Source organism: Drosophila melanogaster, chromosome 3L, assembly GCF_000001215.4.
Source record: "Drosophila melanogaster chromosome 3L".
In the NCBI taxonomy this organism is placed as follows: Eukaryota; Metazoa; Arthropoda; class Insecta; order Diptera; family Drosophilidae; genus Drosophila; species Drosophila melanogaster.
In genome coordinates, this window is record NT_037436.4 from 15,455,737 (window position 1) to 15,475,131 (window position 19,395).

Below are 19,395 nucleotides of genomic sequence, written 5' to 3' on the forward strand. Positions count from 1 at the left end.
TAATCTTGAATAATAAAGGACCTTCCACGACAGCACACACACACCTAAGCAGAGCACACGCATACACACACGTGACAAAAAAATAGTCAGCACTTGTGGGAATTGGCTAGCTCATAGATATTTGGATCCTATAAATATTTACATATACAAATATTTATTTTGTACGTCTAAAAGTGGTAAATTTTTATAGGAATAATTTAAAATAATTTTATTTGAAAAACAAGAAAATATTGAATAACATTCCATTTATAAATGGCTTGGTCAAAAAGTAGTTTTTATAATTTAATTGATTATCACGTGTTTTTGTTAGTAGATATATACACAAATAGGAACAATTTGCATGCTTTACATGGTTCTGAAGGCCAAACTAGTTGCAAAAGTTAGCTGAATTTGAATAGGCAAACAAAGGTTTGACAAACTCTCACATATCACGCACACACACAGGAAAACATAATAATTTTAAAATAATTTATTTTCTACTTAAAAACAGCTCAATCAACTCTTATTAAATGCCAACTTATAAGCACAAATAACTAGCCATATGTTGCATTTTAAAAATTAAGATTATTATTTAAAATCAAATAATTATTTATCTCGGTGCATCAATGGAGCCGTGCCCTTTTTACAGGATTGTAATGCCATTTTGTGTGTCGACGCATCGCACCATTTGAATATTTCACAAAGCAAAGTCCGGGGGATCCCCGTTCAGACCAGGAGTAAATCAAATCCCCGGCTTGTCTATGGCCTTACATATGTGCCACCCCATCGCACAACTCGCATTCCCGTTTTTCGATTTTATACGTGTTTTTGGTTGCTTTTTAATTATAGCTTTTAAATGCCTAACCATCTAACGTGTATTTTATTTATTTCACAGCTACGGGCTGTGCCCTCATCAGACAATCAGACAATGTGCCGGAAAAACGCGGCATGTTGTGGTGTAGGTTATCAGTGTGGTGGGGGGAGGTGGGTAGGGCCCCCCCCCCCATTTCCCCAGGACACCCCCACACTCTAGCCATCTGAGAGTCTGTGTGGAAAGCGCTGGAATTACTCGGGCGCTTTTAATTTGATATGCAAATACAGCAAAAAACGAAAGCAAAGGCGGTGCAAAAGGCCGTGATGATGGAAATGTGAAAAGTGAAACGCAGATGGGACAGCTGGCCCCCTTTTGGGTGAATCTGCTGCGGAACACGTTTGTCTATTTGCAGTTCAAAGTCTCAAATGAAGTGCGGTGCGAGGATATCAAACGGGAATAGTAGGGGTTAGTGTTGGGTTAAGGGCGGTCTGGTTGTGGGGCTTAAATGGGGTTAGGGGGTTAAAGTGGGGGCTTGGGAGGCTTGAGTCTGGCTAGAACACGACTTTTCGCTACCAACTACACAGGGCAAAAACAGGTTAAAAGATGCTGGGAATAATTTAAATGTAATTTATTTTCTTCAAAATCCACCTAAATAGTGTTTCTAATTACTTAACTAAGTTTTAAGTTATGCACTTATATGCACATCACATAGTCATATCATACAAGATAAATAATAATTCATGGCAAATAATACACTATAAAAAACAATTTATCTTATTCATTGTTTTTAATAAGACATTCCAAAAAGATAACTGCTAATAGGTTGTTTCCAAATCTTTTATCTCAGTGTAGGCATCATAACAGGACTCCTGGCTGCGACACCGCCTGCCAGCACTTTTTATGATGTGGCTAAGTTTTGAGGATAGTTTAGATGTCCTGGATGAACGGCTTGCAAAGGGGGAGGCCAGAAGGAGCAAAAGGATAACGAGAGCTTGGCATGAGATGTCATTGCAATGGCAATTAAAAATGGCGGGCTTTAAATATCACATAATCTGTTGATAGTCGCTTAAGACACTAGAGATGGTCGCGGGAACTCGGAAAATGTCTGGGGAGCAAACTAAAGCCATGGCAAGAAATCCCATAAAAGTGGAAAGCGAAAACGCGCAAGAGAAATCCGTTTTGGGGACTGCGGAATATTTATAAAAGAATGAATGGCAAATGAGCATAGACGGCGATGCAGATAAGAATGAAAAACTAAGTGCAAAAAAGACTAAAGTACCACAAAGAGAAAAAGTTAGAAGTACAAAAATGTAGCGGCGATTTTGAGATCCTCCGAGGACTTTTTATTCAAAAATTTTTTTAAGTTTCTTACAAAATTAGTTTTATTTGGAACTATTTTTAAGTGGAATTTATAATGCTCTGTACGACCATATACACAACTGAAATACTTTATGACAATCAGGGTCCATTCTGACGGCCAATGCTTATTCATCACATCAAAATATCCAAAGAATTATATGCAATCTCTATCCCCCATTCATACTTGAATAAATATCCCACCCTGCCGCATTTTATTGCTTACCACTGCATCCGTTTGATGTGATTCCTTTGAACTACCCGCAGCGAGAAAAAAGAACGCCCCCCAAACTGACCAAACACCCCCAGAATCAGCATTGAATAACCATTCACGCCCGAAAAAATGTAATTTGATACTTTTTTTCTGCTGATGCAGAAGTGAGTGCCTGGCATATCTAAAACGATGCAGCAAATTAATCGGCACACGTTCGAAGACTAATCGCTTTATGAATGCCACCCACTGATGAGGGGCCTCAGAAACGTCACATCCCCCAATTTTACCAGCCTCAAAGACAGTGTTGTCTATTAGAACATGAGAAAAGTCAAGAGCAAAACTATATTAATGTATAAAACAAAAGTCATTAAAAATTGTTAATGAAACAATTCGATATAAAAACAGAAATTAAAATATTGAAATACATTATTTATTTATTTTATTTTTTAGATAAGGGTCTATTGCATAAAACAGTCTACTTCAAACAATAATTGTACGCCAAATCACTTGTTATTCAACATACAAATACTCATTTTCTATTCACTAACTAGCTATTAAATCGCTGGTTTTGCATCACTGACCAAACAATTTTCACGTCATCGTGCGACGTCATTGCATCCATCCATCGTCGCTCTCAATCGCTGTGCACTCAATCACATGCCGGAAATCAAACGAAGCGGATATCCGTTGGGTTGCCGATTGCTCGATGGAATTGCGGGGTTATTTGGGGGCCAGAGGATACGCGGTATGTGTGCTGTGCCCATTGCATCTAACCGCAATGTGAAATCGAAAGTCCGCTGATTAAAACTCCACTCAGAGTATGACATGTATCAGGAAATTTATGCAAATCAAACAGTATATTGATTAAAATCGCTAACACCTAACAATAAATTATATTTTTAGAGTTGCGCATGATTTTTCCTTTTTACAGTAAATTTTCAAAAGGACCTACATACTTATAACGTTGTTTTTGATGCATACAAAATCAAAAAAAAAAAAAAAAATTTCTGCATACTTTTCGATTTTTTGGTGTCTAAAATCTACGGTTGGTCAGACTTGACTGGTAAGACATAAAAGTTCTTCAATTCTTTACAAATGGCCTAACATTGAGTTTTTTCTACATTTTATTACCCGTTTCGCCAGACAAAATTGCTACTAAATCCGGCGCCAGTTTCGACATAAATGCAAAGCTCAAAAAAGAATGAAACTGAAGAGTCAAAGGACCTTTCCACACGACGTCCTGAATAAGGAAACTACATTTTACCATTTACTTTGGTATTGATTGTTTCTATGACAGCCTGAGCCCATTTGGATCAAGGTTCATCATCACAATCATGCCAGAGTGGAATATTCGACACGCCTGATTTTTATGTTGCCAAAATATAATGAACACCTTAACAATATATAATAAATAGCTTATAAAAAATTATCAAGATTTGTTAAATGGGTTTTAAATAAATTTGTTACCTATGTATCTGTATATCTAATTTTCCTATTCAATTTCCCTCAGCATTTGCAAAAGCTTTCACTTTAAGACACGAGTCGAAATTAAAGGAAATACCAATTTTTTGGTGACATCAACAAGGTTTGTATCAAATTTTTTGCAAGGGTGTGAGGATGGTCAAGGACTCGCATCGAAGGGTTGACACTCCAAACTGCTCCGACTGTCTGTCTGCTATATATAGTTTCCTGCTCCTTTGAGCTTTTTTATTGTTTATACGATTCCGATAACGCAGACGGAAATTGCCAAGACCCTCGACCCTTCTCCACCTTTCCCCACTTGTCGCCTCCTATTGTATTTCCTGCCAAGGGGACGAGCAACAAAAAACGAATTAAAAAACTGTGGGGCAGACAAGCGGGGAGTGGGAAATCGAGACAAACAAAATGCGTGAAATGCTTGTACATATAGATGGAAACCCACTTGCCATAGAGATCTGCACATGGGATATAGTTTACGGCTTGTGTTGGTCATTTTTAATTTGAATGTGAAAGAACAGACATTGAATTAGTTTTTTATGGGCTAGCCGGAAAAGGGCTTAGCACTTGATTGAAACTGAGAGACAAGAAAAACAATTTTGTTTCCAACTTAAAGCAATAAAAATACATAGCAGTTGAAAGTTATTTCGGCTAACAATAAATTCGGAATAATAAGCAAATTTTTACAAAAATGGCAAGCAAGGTCAAAATAGTTTAAATTTTAGTTTAATTTTTAAAAAATTCGGTTTGCAAATATCTAATTTGAAGTATCCTACATTAATAATTGATAATTTTGCATTCTAGCCCTGTATTTCCCTGTTTAACATACCATTCATTCATTTAAGTATGGTATTTCAACCTGAATAACAGTTCTATTACATTCATCTTGGCCAAAACCCTTTCGTGCACTCCAATCCTACTTAATGCGGCATAGTTTGCATGCTCAAAAACACCACATTTTCTGCAAACGCCCATTAGACACGCCCCCGTATTTGTGGGAGGGAAAATTCCCCGCCATAACGCTAATTACGCATTTTGTAACCAGTTCTAAACACGGCACACGAAGATACTGGTCAAGAGTTTGAAATGAATGGCAGTCACATGACTCACTGCAGCCAAAATCCCACCTGCCCAACCACCCAACTCCCAAAAAGGCAGCGCCAAAAGTTGCCAACCTGGATTAAAAAAAAGTTTTGCACAGAAAAAATTTAAATAATCACAACAAAAAGATTTTAATTTTGATGTTAACCAAAAAAGTATTGGGTATCGTACAAAACTAAAAATATAAGATAAATGTTATACAAAAGTTTTAAATAAATAAAACAAATTTTTTGAATTTAAAAAATATATACCTAACAGTTAAGAATGTATCTACAAGAGTACATTTATTCCAATCGGGTGTTTAAAATTCCGTACAAATTTAAATATAATTTTATTATTTCTCGCTGTACACTAGTGGAGTGGAACTCCTTACACAAAACAGTCGACAGGCGACAGACAACGATGACGATGAGCACGAGAATGGTACTGGGAATGGCGATAGCGATGAGGATGGCGTCTGTGTAACATGAAAATCGCCACGGCAACGGCGACAAACGCAACATCACGTGCCCCAAAACGGGGAGATGGCGGCCCAAACTCTCAGCGCAACGAAAAACCGAAGCACCCGAAACTGAACTCCGCACCCACCTCCCCCCCGGGCACCTTTCGGGCCGGGCTTACCTGACTTTATAGCCTGCGCAACAAATTTCCAGACTGGGAGTCTGAGAATCAGGTTCACTGGCAGTTCGCTGTTGCTGCCAGGGCTGAAGATGGTCACTTTCGGGGTACTTCAATACCAATATATAAATTAAATTAATCATTAATAACAATATACCACTTCAATACCTATATATTTATTAAATTTATCATTAAACAATTGCATTAAAAAATGTTTACTATAATTCGAAATTGCTGGACAAATATGCTAACAGATGTAGATAACATAGATTTAAGAAATATGTTAAATAAATATTATATAAATATTTTGTTAAGAATATCGATTTCATTGTAAAACTAATTATTTTTCAATTCAGTTTAATTTCATTCAACTAAGCTTAGTTTAAATACTATCAATTACAAGTCAAATTTAGAATTGTTATTCCGAACGAGGAAAGAAATCAATGATTTTGTTTTCTGATTCCCCCTTCCCTGGCTTAAGTTTTCTATTCCGTCTGAGCTGCCGCTGCTGCCACCTTATGCCATTTTCCAAACGAATGCGAAACCAAATTCCAGTCGAGGCGGCGTGGAACAAAAAACACGCAACGCATCCTGACACGTTCCCCTGGAACTCCCCAAACTCCTTTCCCTCGTCGTCTACCAATCGAAAGTATTTTTAAGATTTAAAAATGTCTCCCAGCTTGCACAGACATTGAGAACTGGAAAGGGGGCGCGATGGGGAGGGCCACTTTGTGGCACATTGGTATTACTTTACCAGTTCGTTTTTTACACCATCCACCAGGATCCTTTCAACACACAAAACAAAAAGTACAAAAAACCTCTTCTACTAATAAGGATCATCGCTAATTCCTAAACAAAATTTTTGTAATTCTAGCTTTACAAAATGGTTGCTAAAATTATAGTTTTTTAATCTAACCAAAAATGAACCAACAAAGTCATAAAAAAACATATTTTTGTAATTAATGTAAACACCCATAGATATGAATCTCATTACGTACTCGGGGTACATAATTCTAGGTGAAAACTTATCCAAGTGAAATAGCTGTTAGATGCAGTAGTCAACACAACTTTTACAGCCACAAAAGCCCCCTTATTTTTCTCTCTGTAGTCACGCTTCAGAGCGGCGCCCGCACAGTTGAATGTAGTGTAATTGAAAAATTCTACCAAAGTCAAGTCCAAAGTGAGAGTGACAAGCCGAAGGGGGGAGCCTTCTCCAAAAGTTACGCTGCAGAAAATTCGCAAATATATAAGGGAATCGTTCGTTGGCAGTGCGGTACTGGGATGAAATCCAAGTTGCAGCTTTGGAGGCAAACAATTTCTATTTCATGGCACATTATTTTGTGGCTTTTGTTTCGACTGTGAATGGAGCAAGTTACCAAATGCGGAAACGAATACGCATATGAGTGGTTCTTCGGAGAAGTTAACAGAGTAAGTTGTGTCATAATGCACTCAAAATCGTGAACTCTAATTATACATACATCTAAATATACATACATATGTATTATCAAACCCGCCAAAGAAACATTATAGATGTGGGTATACTCGAACAGAAGAAAAATAAAAAGGTATATATATTGCTCATACAAATTTGTTTTGTAATAAACAAAACTTAACTTAATTAGTAGATCTTAGTATCACATCTCAATTTAAGTAAAAAGCGTATTTAATTGTCGTTTCTTTTTTAAGTCCTTGATCTTAACACAGTCGTGTACAAATACCCACAGAAAGTTTTGCAGAAGCCTATCGAAACCTTGAGATTCTTTGCTCAATGGCCTCGCCATTGTCTCCATTGATTGATTGTGGGTCATGTGTGCATGGTGGCCCAGGACTTTTTCGTGGTTTGCTGCATCTTTCAGGAGCTTTAAATTTTACATGGCATTACGAGGACCATCTCGCAACTCTTCGGGCCACCCTTGCCCCATCCCCCCAAGCAATTCATTTCATTAAAGCAACACAATGGCCGCCTTTTGTAAAATGTTGCCGCAAACCACAAACTGCAAATGAGAGGAGGGGGAAATCCCAAAGTCAGCAAAGGAGGTAACTGCACCGAAATAAATAGCGAAAGTGTGATAAAAAAAATATGTACATTAATCCATACAGATACGACACATACTTATAACTAATATAAAAACGTCTTTAACTATTTTTCCAATAATCAATAATTCAAAATATATAATAAGATTTTGATGAACTTGTGTTATCTAAGAAATGCATATCTTAAGCTTGTTATCATCACCATAAGCAATGATTTAGCTTATGTAGTGTACATGACTTTTCTCACAGTGCATAATCTCCGCCTTCAAGCCTATGAGCTCATCCTGGGTCCTCCTTTCTTTCATCGCAGCGAGGAGTCTCGAAACCTTGAAGTGCGCCAATGCTGACGGCGTGATGTGCGTGCGCTCTCTTTATTATGTTTCAAGGGGCTTCCCCGTCAGCTTTTCCTTAGCTTTTCCCAGAGTTTCCCACTCATCATGTGCACTTTTCTGTGAGCTAATATACCCAAGGACCGAGTGAAGCCAGCGATGACTGCAATGCGGCCCAACTTTGTCTACGTAAATCCCTTTTGTCGCATTAACTGCTAACTTTTTCTCCCGTTTTTCCAGTTGCCCATCCCATTTTTCTCATTTTCCCCGTTAGCGACAAACTTTGTTAACAACTCGCAAAAAAAGGCGTAGAACTCAGGTAGGGCTTTGCATCCATGATCCCTTTCTCTTGCCATCACACCGAGATGCGTTGCGTTGAAATTCCCGCGTGCTCTCAAACATGCATTTTGTCAAATCAAAAATTTTATGGTTTTATCACAATGTTGCCAAGGACGCAAAAGGCCAGGAAAGAAATCCGTCTGTCTCGAGTGCAGTTTTTATGGTATTGACTGAGTGGCCAGGAAGAGTATGAAAAGTCCCCGCTAACAGATAATTGGGCAAACAATAATAAACTCGACAAATTACGATATTCATAAAAGAAAAGTTAAACAAATTTTGAATATCATAATTTATATTGTGTAAGTTCTTGCAATTTTTCAAGTCTGATAAATATATGTCTAAGCAATGCTAAAAGTCTACGGTAACAACAATCTCCCTAATTTTGAAAATGTTCTCTCAAATTCAACACCGAAAAGTTACCAACAGAGTAGCTGACAAGTCAGCTCAAATCAAATGTGATTACATCTATTTTACTCCTTCGGTTTATGGTTGCTGCCATGACAACGTTGGCTCGATGCCTCCTTAAATGGCAACTAATTTGCCAGCGCAATTTGCTTTTTACAACTAAATTCGCATTTCGGCTTTAGCATCCTTGGGATGCTTATGTTCCCCGGCTTCCGCAAGACGTCTTCGAGCCAATGACGGAGCAATTATGCGAGAAGCCCGTAAAGCTACCAGAATCCAGCTACCAAAAGTTACGACAGACTGCAAATATTGTGGGAGTTGGAGTTCGAAGTTTCCTCTCATTTAGCCAGCTTTTCACTGCTTATCTGGGGGCATTTATCAAAAATCGTCGTTAGTCGTTAGTCGCTCCTCGTTCCTTGTTGTTAATTGCACGGGACAATAGTGCGGCAAATGAATTTGTACAAGGGATAATTGTTGGCTCGCAGAGTTGGCAATTCGTTTAATTTTGTGCAAATAGAGAGAAAAACATTCGCCACCCACCAGTCACCTCCCTTAGTTTATTCCAAATACAATCCCCATTCCCTTTGGCTGTCTAAACAAATGTCGTGAACTCGTCGTCGTGGAGCTCATATTTCAGAAAAAGGGGCGCATAAATTTATGCGAAATCTATTAGCAAAGAGCAACCCTTTTCAGCGCTCGCCACGGATCCGAATCCGGCATTTTGGCCACGGCTCCGGGTAAAGAGTCCCGGTAAAAGTCCAGGCATCCCGGCTCCCAGTTCCCAGATCCCAGACAGCGGATGATGTTTTGCCGGCCTTTTTTACTGTGTTTTTTGGGCAACCGGCGTGGGAGCACAGATGGATTTCATTTCATTCTGTTTCATTTCCATTTGTAAGTGAAACTTAAATTAACTTTTCATATTTCGCATTCTGTATGAATTTAAATGAAAGACAGCGAGTCGTTCTAACATAAAGGATTCGGGGTATGGAATCTTGATGGTTGTGCGAGATAGGGTTGAAATTTTATTAGCCTTTACACAGTTCTGTAAGATATAAACAGACTACGGACGTGTAAGTATCTAAAGATAATGAGTTGCCTAAAAAGCCCTCGAAATAGAAAAAATTTTTAAGAATATTTATTTTTATACAACTTTATTTTTATTATTTTCAATAATCAAACACCCAAGTTCCGAGCATGTAAATACACTCGCTGACCGCTTTTTGGAGCTCACAAATGCTGTAATAACTTGACTGGCTAACTGAGAGATTCGCAAATCATATTACAAAACGTGGCAACATAAATTTAGTGAAATGTATCACCTTACTCCAGAGCACTTCATCCCTTTTTGGCTCGCAAAATCCCCTCAAATGCCATCTAATTTCGTGCAAAGGTCATGACAGCACATAGGACCCATATATTATGTCTGGTAATTGAAAAAAATCGGCCTGTGTTTTATTTTGTTTTGGTGCCAAGGTCCCCTCCACTCGTCTTAGCAATTGCCCAAAAGTTGGCAGCGATTTTCCAGTCTGGCCTTCCCTGTTGGCCCTCTCGTCGCCAAAGTCCGAGGACGAGGTTGCAAGACCGCCAAGCAACCCATCTAAAATACACACTCTTACAGTTTCGATTAAATGAATAGTGCAAACTCAGAGATTTGCTCAGAAGGAAGAAACAGACTCTTTAAAGACAAGTAAACTTTGTCTCTATTTCAATGACATACTTTACTTACATGGTATTACCCTAAGCATATATTTTATATTTCGCTTATAGCGATTTAATTGTTCCTATCTATACTTGTATAACTTTTTACATTTTTAAATGACTAAAAATATGACATATTGCTAGAAAGCCGAAAAGCAACTACTTTTTTGCCCTCAGCTGTAAACTTTCATCTCATCTGTTCCTTACCGCCAACTCGACGCCAAATAACATTTCAATTGTTGTATAATGATGTACACAGTACGGCCATCCACCATGCGATAATAAAAATTGTTGTTCTTTCCAGACTCTTTTGGCTGATATGTTTTTGGTTGGGGGGGGGGGGGGCAAATGGGTGGTGTGGGAGGTAGGTGGTTGTGCGTTAGGGACACTCGTAAATAAATCGTGTCAGTGGGTAACAAAAATTCATTCATTTCATATTTGGATTTATTTTACAACATATACCGTTTGGCCGCTCCGCCTCCTTCCAACTTCACGATGCGTTCCTATTTCTTACCAACGAAAATGTTAGTAAGCCACGTTTAGTGTTATTTTTGTTAGCGTACCAAATATTTTTGGCTCGACAGGGAGCCAAATAAAAAAAAATATGTTGGACCACGGAAGAGTTAAAATTGCCAGGGAAATCAAAATTGGAATTGAGAATGTCCTGTAATACTTTTAATTTGAAATTGGGCAAAGATTTACTCAAATATGAAAAATAATGCATACACAAATAAGTCAGTTGACAACGATAAAACGTAATATCCTTACAACTGTTTTCCTAAATTTAAAGATATAGAGGAAGATTATATAAGATATATGTTAGATTTCAATTAAAATGCGTAACTTGAATGGTATATAATTATATCTATTCTTGACAAAGTGTCTGAATAGAATATATTATTTCCCTCCTTAAAAAGGGGGTATTACCCACATAGTCTCCCATGTGTGTGTTTCATGTGCCTGTGTGCGTGACTGTGCACATTTTTATATTTGCGAGCGGCGAAAACATAAAAGTCAAAACTAAAGGGCACCGACAGCCAACAGCAGCTCGGCCAGAGTTGTCACAGTGGTCGTGCCAACAATCAAGTCGAAAAACCGCGGGGCCAATTAGCGTGACAACTCTGTCGCACACAGCAGAGTTGCATCCGAAAATAAATGAGGAAAATCGCCGCAACTGTACCTGGTTCAGTCAACATTTTGTGGAGTAAGTTGCTGACCTAAAAGTCTCATTTGTTGGGCCTGATTCCTTCGCCTTCGCTTCGCCCACTGTGCAGCATATATTTTTCGGTCGTTTCGAGGCTGGCAATATTTTTTGGATATATATGTTTATACGTGTGTGAGCGTCTGTTGGTTTTGTTGCTTTTTTGATAAATGGTGTGCTCTTTTATCATGTTGCTCCTGAGCTTTGGTTCGCTTTTCGCGCTCGCCTCTCGCCAGTGGAAAGATAAAATACGTTTTTCATTTCGCTGCAGTTCCTAACTTCCCCCAACATTTTCGTTCTTTCCAATTTTCGTTCGCTTGATTTTGGCTCTGGCTGTGTTGATTTTTTAGCCCGGCTGTGTTTCGTACACTTGCCTGATTTTTTTCTTTTCAGCAGCCGAGCGCAGCTAAAACAAAAGCAGCATGATTTGCCAGCGTAGTCAAAAGTCCAGCCCACAAAATACCTAATATTTAATGATGACTTACTTTTTTAAGATTCCCTTTTACAAAAAAAAATAAATTTAGTGTCCATTAACTTATTTAATTTGATTATTTCTCTTTATACTCTTAGTCGGAAATCTAAGTTTTTCAATTAATTTTTGGCCGAATATATTATACCATTAAATACCCAGTAATGAAAGTAGAGAAAATATTATTTTCGGTATTTTGTGATTGCCCCCGTCCGTTGTTCCTGTTGCTCCTGCCACCCAATCCACATCCACTTCGCCCCATTTTATCCTGGCAGACACAAATCCTATGTAGACATTGGACATGACAATCTTTTGCCTCAGTTGCTCCGACCCTGTGCCTCTGGCTTATGGTTTTGTTTTACTACTTAGTTAATCAGCTAATTTAAAGTTTCTTCCCATGTGTGTCTGCTTTTTTTTTCTTTGTTTTCTTCAGCCCCGCCAGTTGGATTTGTGGCTTGTCAAGGCTCCAACGGCATGAAGTTACAAATTGAATAATTTTTGTTCTCTCTTTTTAGTTTTCTGCATTACCCGGAAATTTTGCACAAATTGAATGGTTTTCATTTTCTTTTTGGCTGGCTCTTGATTGGCATTACACATATAATTATGGATCAGATTTCCTTAACATACTCTTACAACCCCACAATATACTCAAGGTAGATTCTCATTGCAGAAAAGTTTGGAAAAATATATTTCGAAGGGGGGTTTATTTTCGGTTTCTATGGTTATTTAATTATACATTTTATATCTAAGCAATACGCAAGAGTATGACGTACATCGAAATGAAATCCCTTGTAGTTAGTTTTGAATTAGATTATAGCGGAAATAAATTTAAAATACTGATATAACTCTCTTGTATTTAAACAGTGGTATATAAAACATTACCTTAAACAACAAAGCTGGAGCAGTTTAATTAACTCATGCCTTAAAACCGCTTTTCAGACATCTTGAAACCAATTTTTACATAATTGCTTTTTAATTTCTTTATAAACGTTTAACCCTTAGACGTCCGTTACCCGCCTGAAACAGCAGATCTGAATCAAAAATACATTACAAAACTTGTCTATCCTAACCAGTTGGTAGTGAAAACGAAGCAAAGAGGCGAATGTCTTAAACCCAAACCACCTGGACATAATTTTGAATTATGTTTATTATGTTTGCCTCAAAAAGTTGCCTTTTTTCGCCAAGAAAACAAGCGAGAAGAGGTGGCGAAAGAGCATTCAACATTCCCACAGTCTAGACAACTTGTTTATGGTTAAGTTGCGTGCAGATCCCGCCCACTATATGGCCGTACACAAGTATATCTGCCCGTAAAACCCAACTCCGATTCCATCTCATTCAGGGAACAATGCGCTTTGGCTGCGCCCTTGCAACAAATTTATAACTATACCCCTGGACTTTTTTTGTATACACATTTTTATTAAAAACGTGGCTGGGGGGGGAAAAAATAGAAACAGTCAACCGAATGGCTAAAAGCTAAAAGGCAAAGTAAGCCACAAAGTAGAAAAGTAAAATGCCAACTTCCTCCTGGACTCCTTCTCTGCGAAAAAGAAGTCGTGCAGCGGAGTTTAAGTGGCAAACTGAGCCAGCCAAGAACCGAGGGAGCTATATATTTTGCATACGTATTTGCGTAGCGAAATATTTTCATTTTATATCGCTCGCTGGCTTTTCGTTGTGCAATTTATTTAGCATGAATTGTTTTCCCGCCCTGTACGGCTTGGCACTCAGACTCCAACTCCCAACTCTGACGATGACTTCTGCGTTTTGTGACAAATTAAGTTGGCAGCAAATAAGATATTTTTATAGGTGCTTCAGGATATTTTTCCAGCTCGGGGTATGAAAGTTTTGCCAGCGACTTGGTAACGAAGCAAGTTTCTTTCCGGAATTATGTTTAGTGTTTTCGTAAATAATACGCAGTCTGAAAAGTAGTATGTCTTTCGTGTGATGACAGGCTGCTGGTGCTAGATTTCTTTATTATATCCGTAGAAGAACAAATAATACAATTATTTCCAATCTATTCTGAAAGTATCAGTGAGTAACAGATTTTTTTTCTACCAAAAACCGACTTTCTTTGCACTCACGTCACTTTTAATATTTTCTTCAGGCGAAGCCAACTTTTTGCACAAGTTAGAAATATAATTTTTTCTTTTGAGCAAAATAAAACATAGACCTGGGGAACATTTTAATCAAATTTGGCAAAAAGTGTTTCTAAATTGGCAGACATATGCGTACAGACATAGAATCCCCCAGGCCTCCATCCCTAATTTTCAGCCAACACCTCTCATATTTTTTGTTTTTTTTTTTTTTAGCTGCTCACATGTCGTAATTTGCACCAAGCCAATTTGCGTTTGCCTTTGAACTTGGTTCCAAATTTTTTTAACCCCTCCACGGCAGCAGATTTCCCTTCCTCCGGGGACGAGTGAAAATTTTGTGCTGTCTGCGAGAAAAATGATAAGATGACAGCGCCATGAAGAAGGCAAGTGCGAAACGTAAAAAATATGGCAGCTCATTTTTTAATATTTTTTCCTTTTGGTGTACTTTTTGGGACAGACAGTTGGCAAACACCAGCCGGATAGATAGGACGCTCGGGAGTGGCACCTGTAAATTTCGGTGTTTTTTTCCAGCCACCCGAGAGGACTAAATAAAAATGTCGACGTGCCGGCAATTGAGGGGCAGGACGCCTCAGCTCAGAGTTATATGTGTCTGCCACACGTAGCCTTTGACATTGGCCCCGCTAATGAGCCAGCACTTTGACAAACTGCCACCCGGCACTTGGCACTTGCAACTGAACTTGGGCCAATTGAAGGGCTGGCCAAAGGGGTGGGGTTTCCTGGAGGGGGGGGGGGGGTTGGATAATGCAATTATGAGTCCATTGAGTCTGCAGTTTGTATGGCAGCAAACATAATTAAACCATGATCAGACCAAGCCATCCTGAAGTTTTAGTGGAACCAAATGTTGAGCATCGTGAAATGCTTATTTAATTCAAGTTTTAAACTATTTTATTTGCATTGTTTGAATAAACACTCTGCATAACTTGATGTAATAAAATTTATACATACACTTTATTTTCTTTCAAAAAATACCAAGATACTTTTCAAACTATTGAAGTTCGTAGCTGGTGAAAACATACAGTTTTAAAATGGGTAGGTACAAATCTATCAAAAATTTATAAACCATCTAGTTAATAATTCACGAACATATGCAAGAATCCCCTCCAATTTAAATGGTCCAACCTAACCAATTGATCCACTCATCAATTGAGCTGAATAGCTAATAAAGCCAAATTTTTTCCAATCAACCCAGAGACACAATTAAAAAAAGAGCTACCGAGGCTGTCACGATATTTCGAATAGAAACCAACCCTATTTAACTCACTTCGCCGTCGAAATGCATAAATAATTACCGGACAGCTGTCTGCCGAATAAGAGAAATCAAACCGAAAATCGATGCAAAACTTTGGAGCAATAAAGTATATAATTGAAGGGTTAACGAAGCCGGGCAGGAAAAAGCCTGGGATTAACCCATTAGAGAGGTTGTGGGCTTCGCCGATGATGGGCAAAGTAATTCAAAGAAGACATCAAAAATTAATGCAAAAATAAATAATAAAATAATACACCGTTAAATAATCCGAAAACCAACACCATTAATAAACTCAGCGACAGGACAGCGGCGGACGAAGGACGAAAAGTACGAAGGACTCTGGACTCGAGCGCACAGTGAAATATTGGCAAATAAAACGATTTTGACGCTGAATTTTAAAACAAGTGGCACGTAGCGCAGAGTCCTGCTTTCAGGACCATCGAACCACCCCCAGAAAAAAACGAGCGCCAGGACTCAAATTCAAAATCGCATTTATTATACTTACATTCCAAGTTTTCCGCCCTGCGTACGTTTGTCAAATATTTATTCTCTGGATTGGATCGCTGGATTTACTGATTAGCATGCGCATGCCGCAGACCCAAGAAGGTCCTTTGGCGGTCCTCCCCTTGCTAACGAATCGCAGAAAGAACACCCGTCCCGTCCGCTGGCCAGAAGGCACTCGGATTCGAATTCGGTGCAGGAAACGGGAAATAGGCTAAAGAGCACGTGAAAAGCAGCCAGGACATACCTGAAGTGTCGCGCTGAAGTGTCCTCCAGGCGACTCGTCAATCGTCCTTTGCCGACTCGCACACCAGGCCGAAATCAATTGCCAACAGACGGACCGGCGGACGAAAGGAACTAAAGCCGGAATATCTGAACGATGGCAAGTATTTGAGTATCTGAAGGATCTGAGGGGCGGGGCTGTCGAACGGGCGGAGTAAAAATTACCAATTAGGTAAAATGGCAGGGAAAGAGGAGGAATTGCGAGAATTGCAATATCGGAGATTGAGAACAGGCAGATACACTGAAACAAAATAACTACTTTGAAGTAAAATCAAAAAAAATCAAATCATTTTTTAGAATTTTATTTTTGGACGTGTGGTATGTATGTATGTATTTATGTCTACAAGTATGTAAGCATGCATGTATGTATTTAAGTATGCTTTTAAGTATGCATGTAAGTTTACATATAAGTATGCATATAAGTTTATATATAAATAAGCATATCAGTATGCATATAAGTATGCACATAAGTATGCATATAAGTATGCACATAAGTATGTTTATATGTATGTCTGTTTATATGTATGTCTGTTTATATGTATGTCTGTTTATATGTATGTCTGTTTATATTTGTGTATGAGCGACAGCATCACATTATTGGGTACCAACTCGACCAGCTGGTTGGAGGAGCTCGATGCCTGGGAGTTGAAGACTAGCGCCTGCAGGTTGGGCATATCCAACAGTTGCTGCCGCCCACATTGGTCTTGTGGGTCTAGTTCATGACGCGATTCATTTGGTAACCATGTGGATTAAATGAATGCATGCTAAAGTTGTTGGCTGGGTGCATTCTAAAGTTGTTGGCCGGTTGCATCTTAAAGTTGTTGTCCAAATTGTTGTAGTTGTTGGTCTGGAACAGTTGGTTTTTGTTCTGCACGTTCTTTTTGTCAGCAGTCGACACATGGACCGAAACTCCCTTGATTATGTGTTTCTCTCCGCACACGACGCGTGGTACATACGGATCGAGAAAGGTTACAAAGCTAAAAGCCCTGAAGGGCTTGGGAATGAACACGTCGATCACTTCGCCAAACTTTGAGAAGTACTCGCGCAAGTCATCCGCCTCTATGTCCTCGGTGCAGCGGCCGACGAATACCTTGCCAGGCTCCTGATTGCCCATGCCCCTCGAGGCGGGCACCTTAACCTCGCACCAGCGACCATCAATTGAATGGCGCTTAGAGAGTACGTGCATCTGGACATCGTAAGAGCCGAAGCGCACGAACCCGAAACCCTTGGAGTGGCCCGACCTGGTGTCCTTCTTGATCTCAGCCTTCACCACATCGCCGTAGGTCTCGAAGTACTCACGCAAATCCTGCTCGGTGGTGTTATAGGACAAGCCGAGCACGATGAGATCAAAGCAGCGCAGATGGGCCTCAGTGCGCTTGGTTTTGGCAGTTGAGTTTTCCAAGTTATCTTCGCTCTGGCGCTTGTTCTTCTTGGGAAAGACGCAAAAGTAATGGTACTCGCCCCAGCCGGTTTCTTCGCTGGGCGAATACAGTCGGCCCTCGTTGGAGCGAACTCCACGCACCGCCTTCGTGTCCACGTTGCGGTACTGCAGACCGCTAGATTCCGGAAACTGCGCCTGCAGTGTGGACAGCAGCAAAGTGCCATCCTCCTCAGCCGGCAGCTCGATGGGCTCGTCGCCCTCCTTCTCCGAAACGTGAACGAAAACCATTTATTCGGCGGACTATTGATAAGGATTGCCTAGGGATTTGTTCTGTACTGTCTGATTCTGATGTCTTATGTATGGAGAGAGTAAATTTAGATTTCTGATCCCAGATCTCAGATCGCACTCACACGAATTCGATTCACACCTAGGAAAATCCAATAAGGTATTCACTGTAAGTTTCACGCACGCTTCTCGACACAGCACAATTTCCGATGCACAACCACTTTCATTCGTAGCAAAATGCGAATGAGGATTTATTCACAATTGAGAGCTCAGAAAACTATCTTCCTAGCCTGTTATTTTGATTTTTTTTCCTGTGTGATAAACATTCTTTAGATATTATAGTTTTATTGATAAGGATTACTTTGGGATGCGTGCTGTAATGTCTGATTCTGTGTATGGCAAGTAAATTACGATTTCTTATCCCAGATCTCACTTTAACTCACTCGAATTCGATTCACACCCAGGCAAATTCAAAAAGTATTCACTGTATGTTTCACGCTCGATTCTCGACACAGCACAATTTCCGATGTACAACCACTTTCATTCGAAACGGAATGGTTAATGAGGCTATATTCACAACTGAGAGCTCACCAAATTTTCTACAGAGTGAAAGGTTCTTCCTAGCCTGTTGTTTCATTTTTTTTCCTATGTGATAAACATTCTTTAGTTTCCAAGCTCTCGACAAACGAATGAATATAAAACGGTGTAATGGATGGTTATTCTCACCTCTCGCAGTACCCAAACACTGGTGATTCGGTATCTCACTCTTCTACTCAGTTATGAATAATGGCGAGCGAATCATCAAGTTCATTAGCTCTTTCGGCAAGAACAAACTGTAGCAAGGTCTTTGGTTTAATGTGGACCTTGCTTTCTCTACCCAACCCCTATAGTTACTTCCGATCTCATTTAAGTTCCCATGTCAATTCAGGATAACTAAAGATTAATTAATATATGATTTAATCAAGATTATATTATACCTTTATTTACAAAAGAAGCTGGATGGCGTAACGAATAAGATTTAGTAATACTAATTTTTTCAGGCTGCGAAAAAGAACGAAACTGTAGTCGCGTGGTCATTTATATACGGCCAAATTCCAATAAATATAACTGTGCTTCTATTGGAAGCCGATGACTAGACTGAGGTTAGCGACCCCTGCCTAAACGTATACCCGCTTAATGAACTAACCCAAACATAGAGTTAAGTTCTCGGTTGTACCTGGCCAACATTGCGTTTACAATTTTTTTCTATCGTCAATTTTTGTCGCTTATAGTCGGACATAGGTAGTTCAGTGGTTATGTTTTAAATATATATACTTCCTTCCTTCCTACATATATATACGCTTCCTTATAGTAGTTAACCGAAATCTTTTAAATTAAATCAAGAATAGTGAACACACCTAAAATTCGATATCAACGAATCTAGGAGCTTTAATTAAAGCTGTAAGCCCAAGCCAAACTCGCTTTCAGAGCCGTTCAATTACGCTTTGACAAACACTCGGCAGACGCCATCTTCTCTTTTATTTATACACGGGTGTGTGTATATATAAATAGTACAA

The 19,395-nt window shown here is 39.1% G+C and overlaps 1 protein-coding gene and 2 long non-coding RNA genes across 4 annotated transcripts; 2 read left to right on the top strand and 1 right to left on the bottom strand.

Moving 5' to 3' along the window:
- The first annotated feature begins 1,754 nt into the window (after positions 1-1,754).
- On the top strand, positions 1,755-2,142 carry lncRNA:CR45395 (long non-coding RNA:CR45395). The gene has a single exon (NR_124947.1). It is a non-coding gene; the product is annotated as a long non-coding RNA:CR45395 (long non-coding RNA).
- A 74-nt stretch (positions 2,143-2,216) lies between these two features.
- Positions 2,217-2,573, top strand: lncRNA:CR45394 (long non-coding RNA:CR45394). The gene has a single exon (NR_124948.1). It is a non-coding gene; the product is annotated as a long non-coding RNA:CR45394 (long non-coding RNA).
- Positions 2,574-16,460: 13,887 nt separating this feature from the next.
- On the bottom strand, positions 16,461-18,374 carry cocoon. Of its 2 annotated transcripts, NM_140507.1 has the most exons (3): positions 18,283-18,374; positions 17,967-18,150; positions 16,461-17,906 (listed from the first exon to the last, which is right to left on the bottom strand). In NM_140507.1, exon 3 carries the CDS (start codon positions 17,840-17,842, stop codon positions 16,886-16,888), a length of 957 nt encoding a protein of 318 aa, NP_648764.1. In that variant the 5' UTR covers positions 17,843-17,906; positions 17,967-18,150; positions 18,283-18,374; the 3' UTR covers positions 16,461-16,885. The 2 variants fall into 2 exon arrangements, with proteins under 2 accessions (NP_648764.1, NP_001261874.1); NM_001274945.1 differs by having other exon boundaries at positions 16,461-18,150.
- Positions 18,375-19,395: the final 1,021 nt, after the last annotated feature.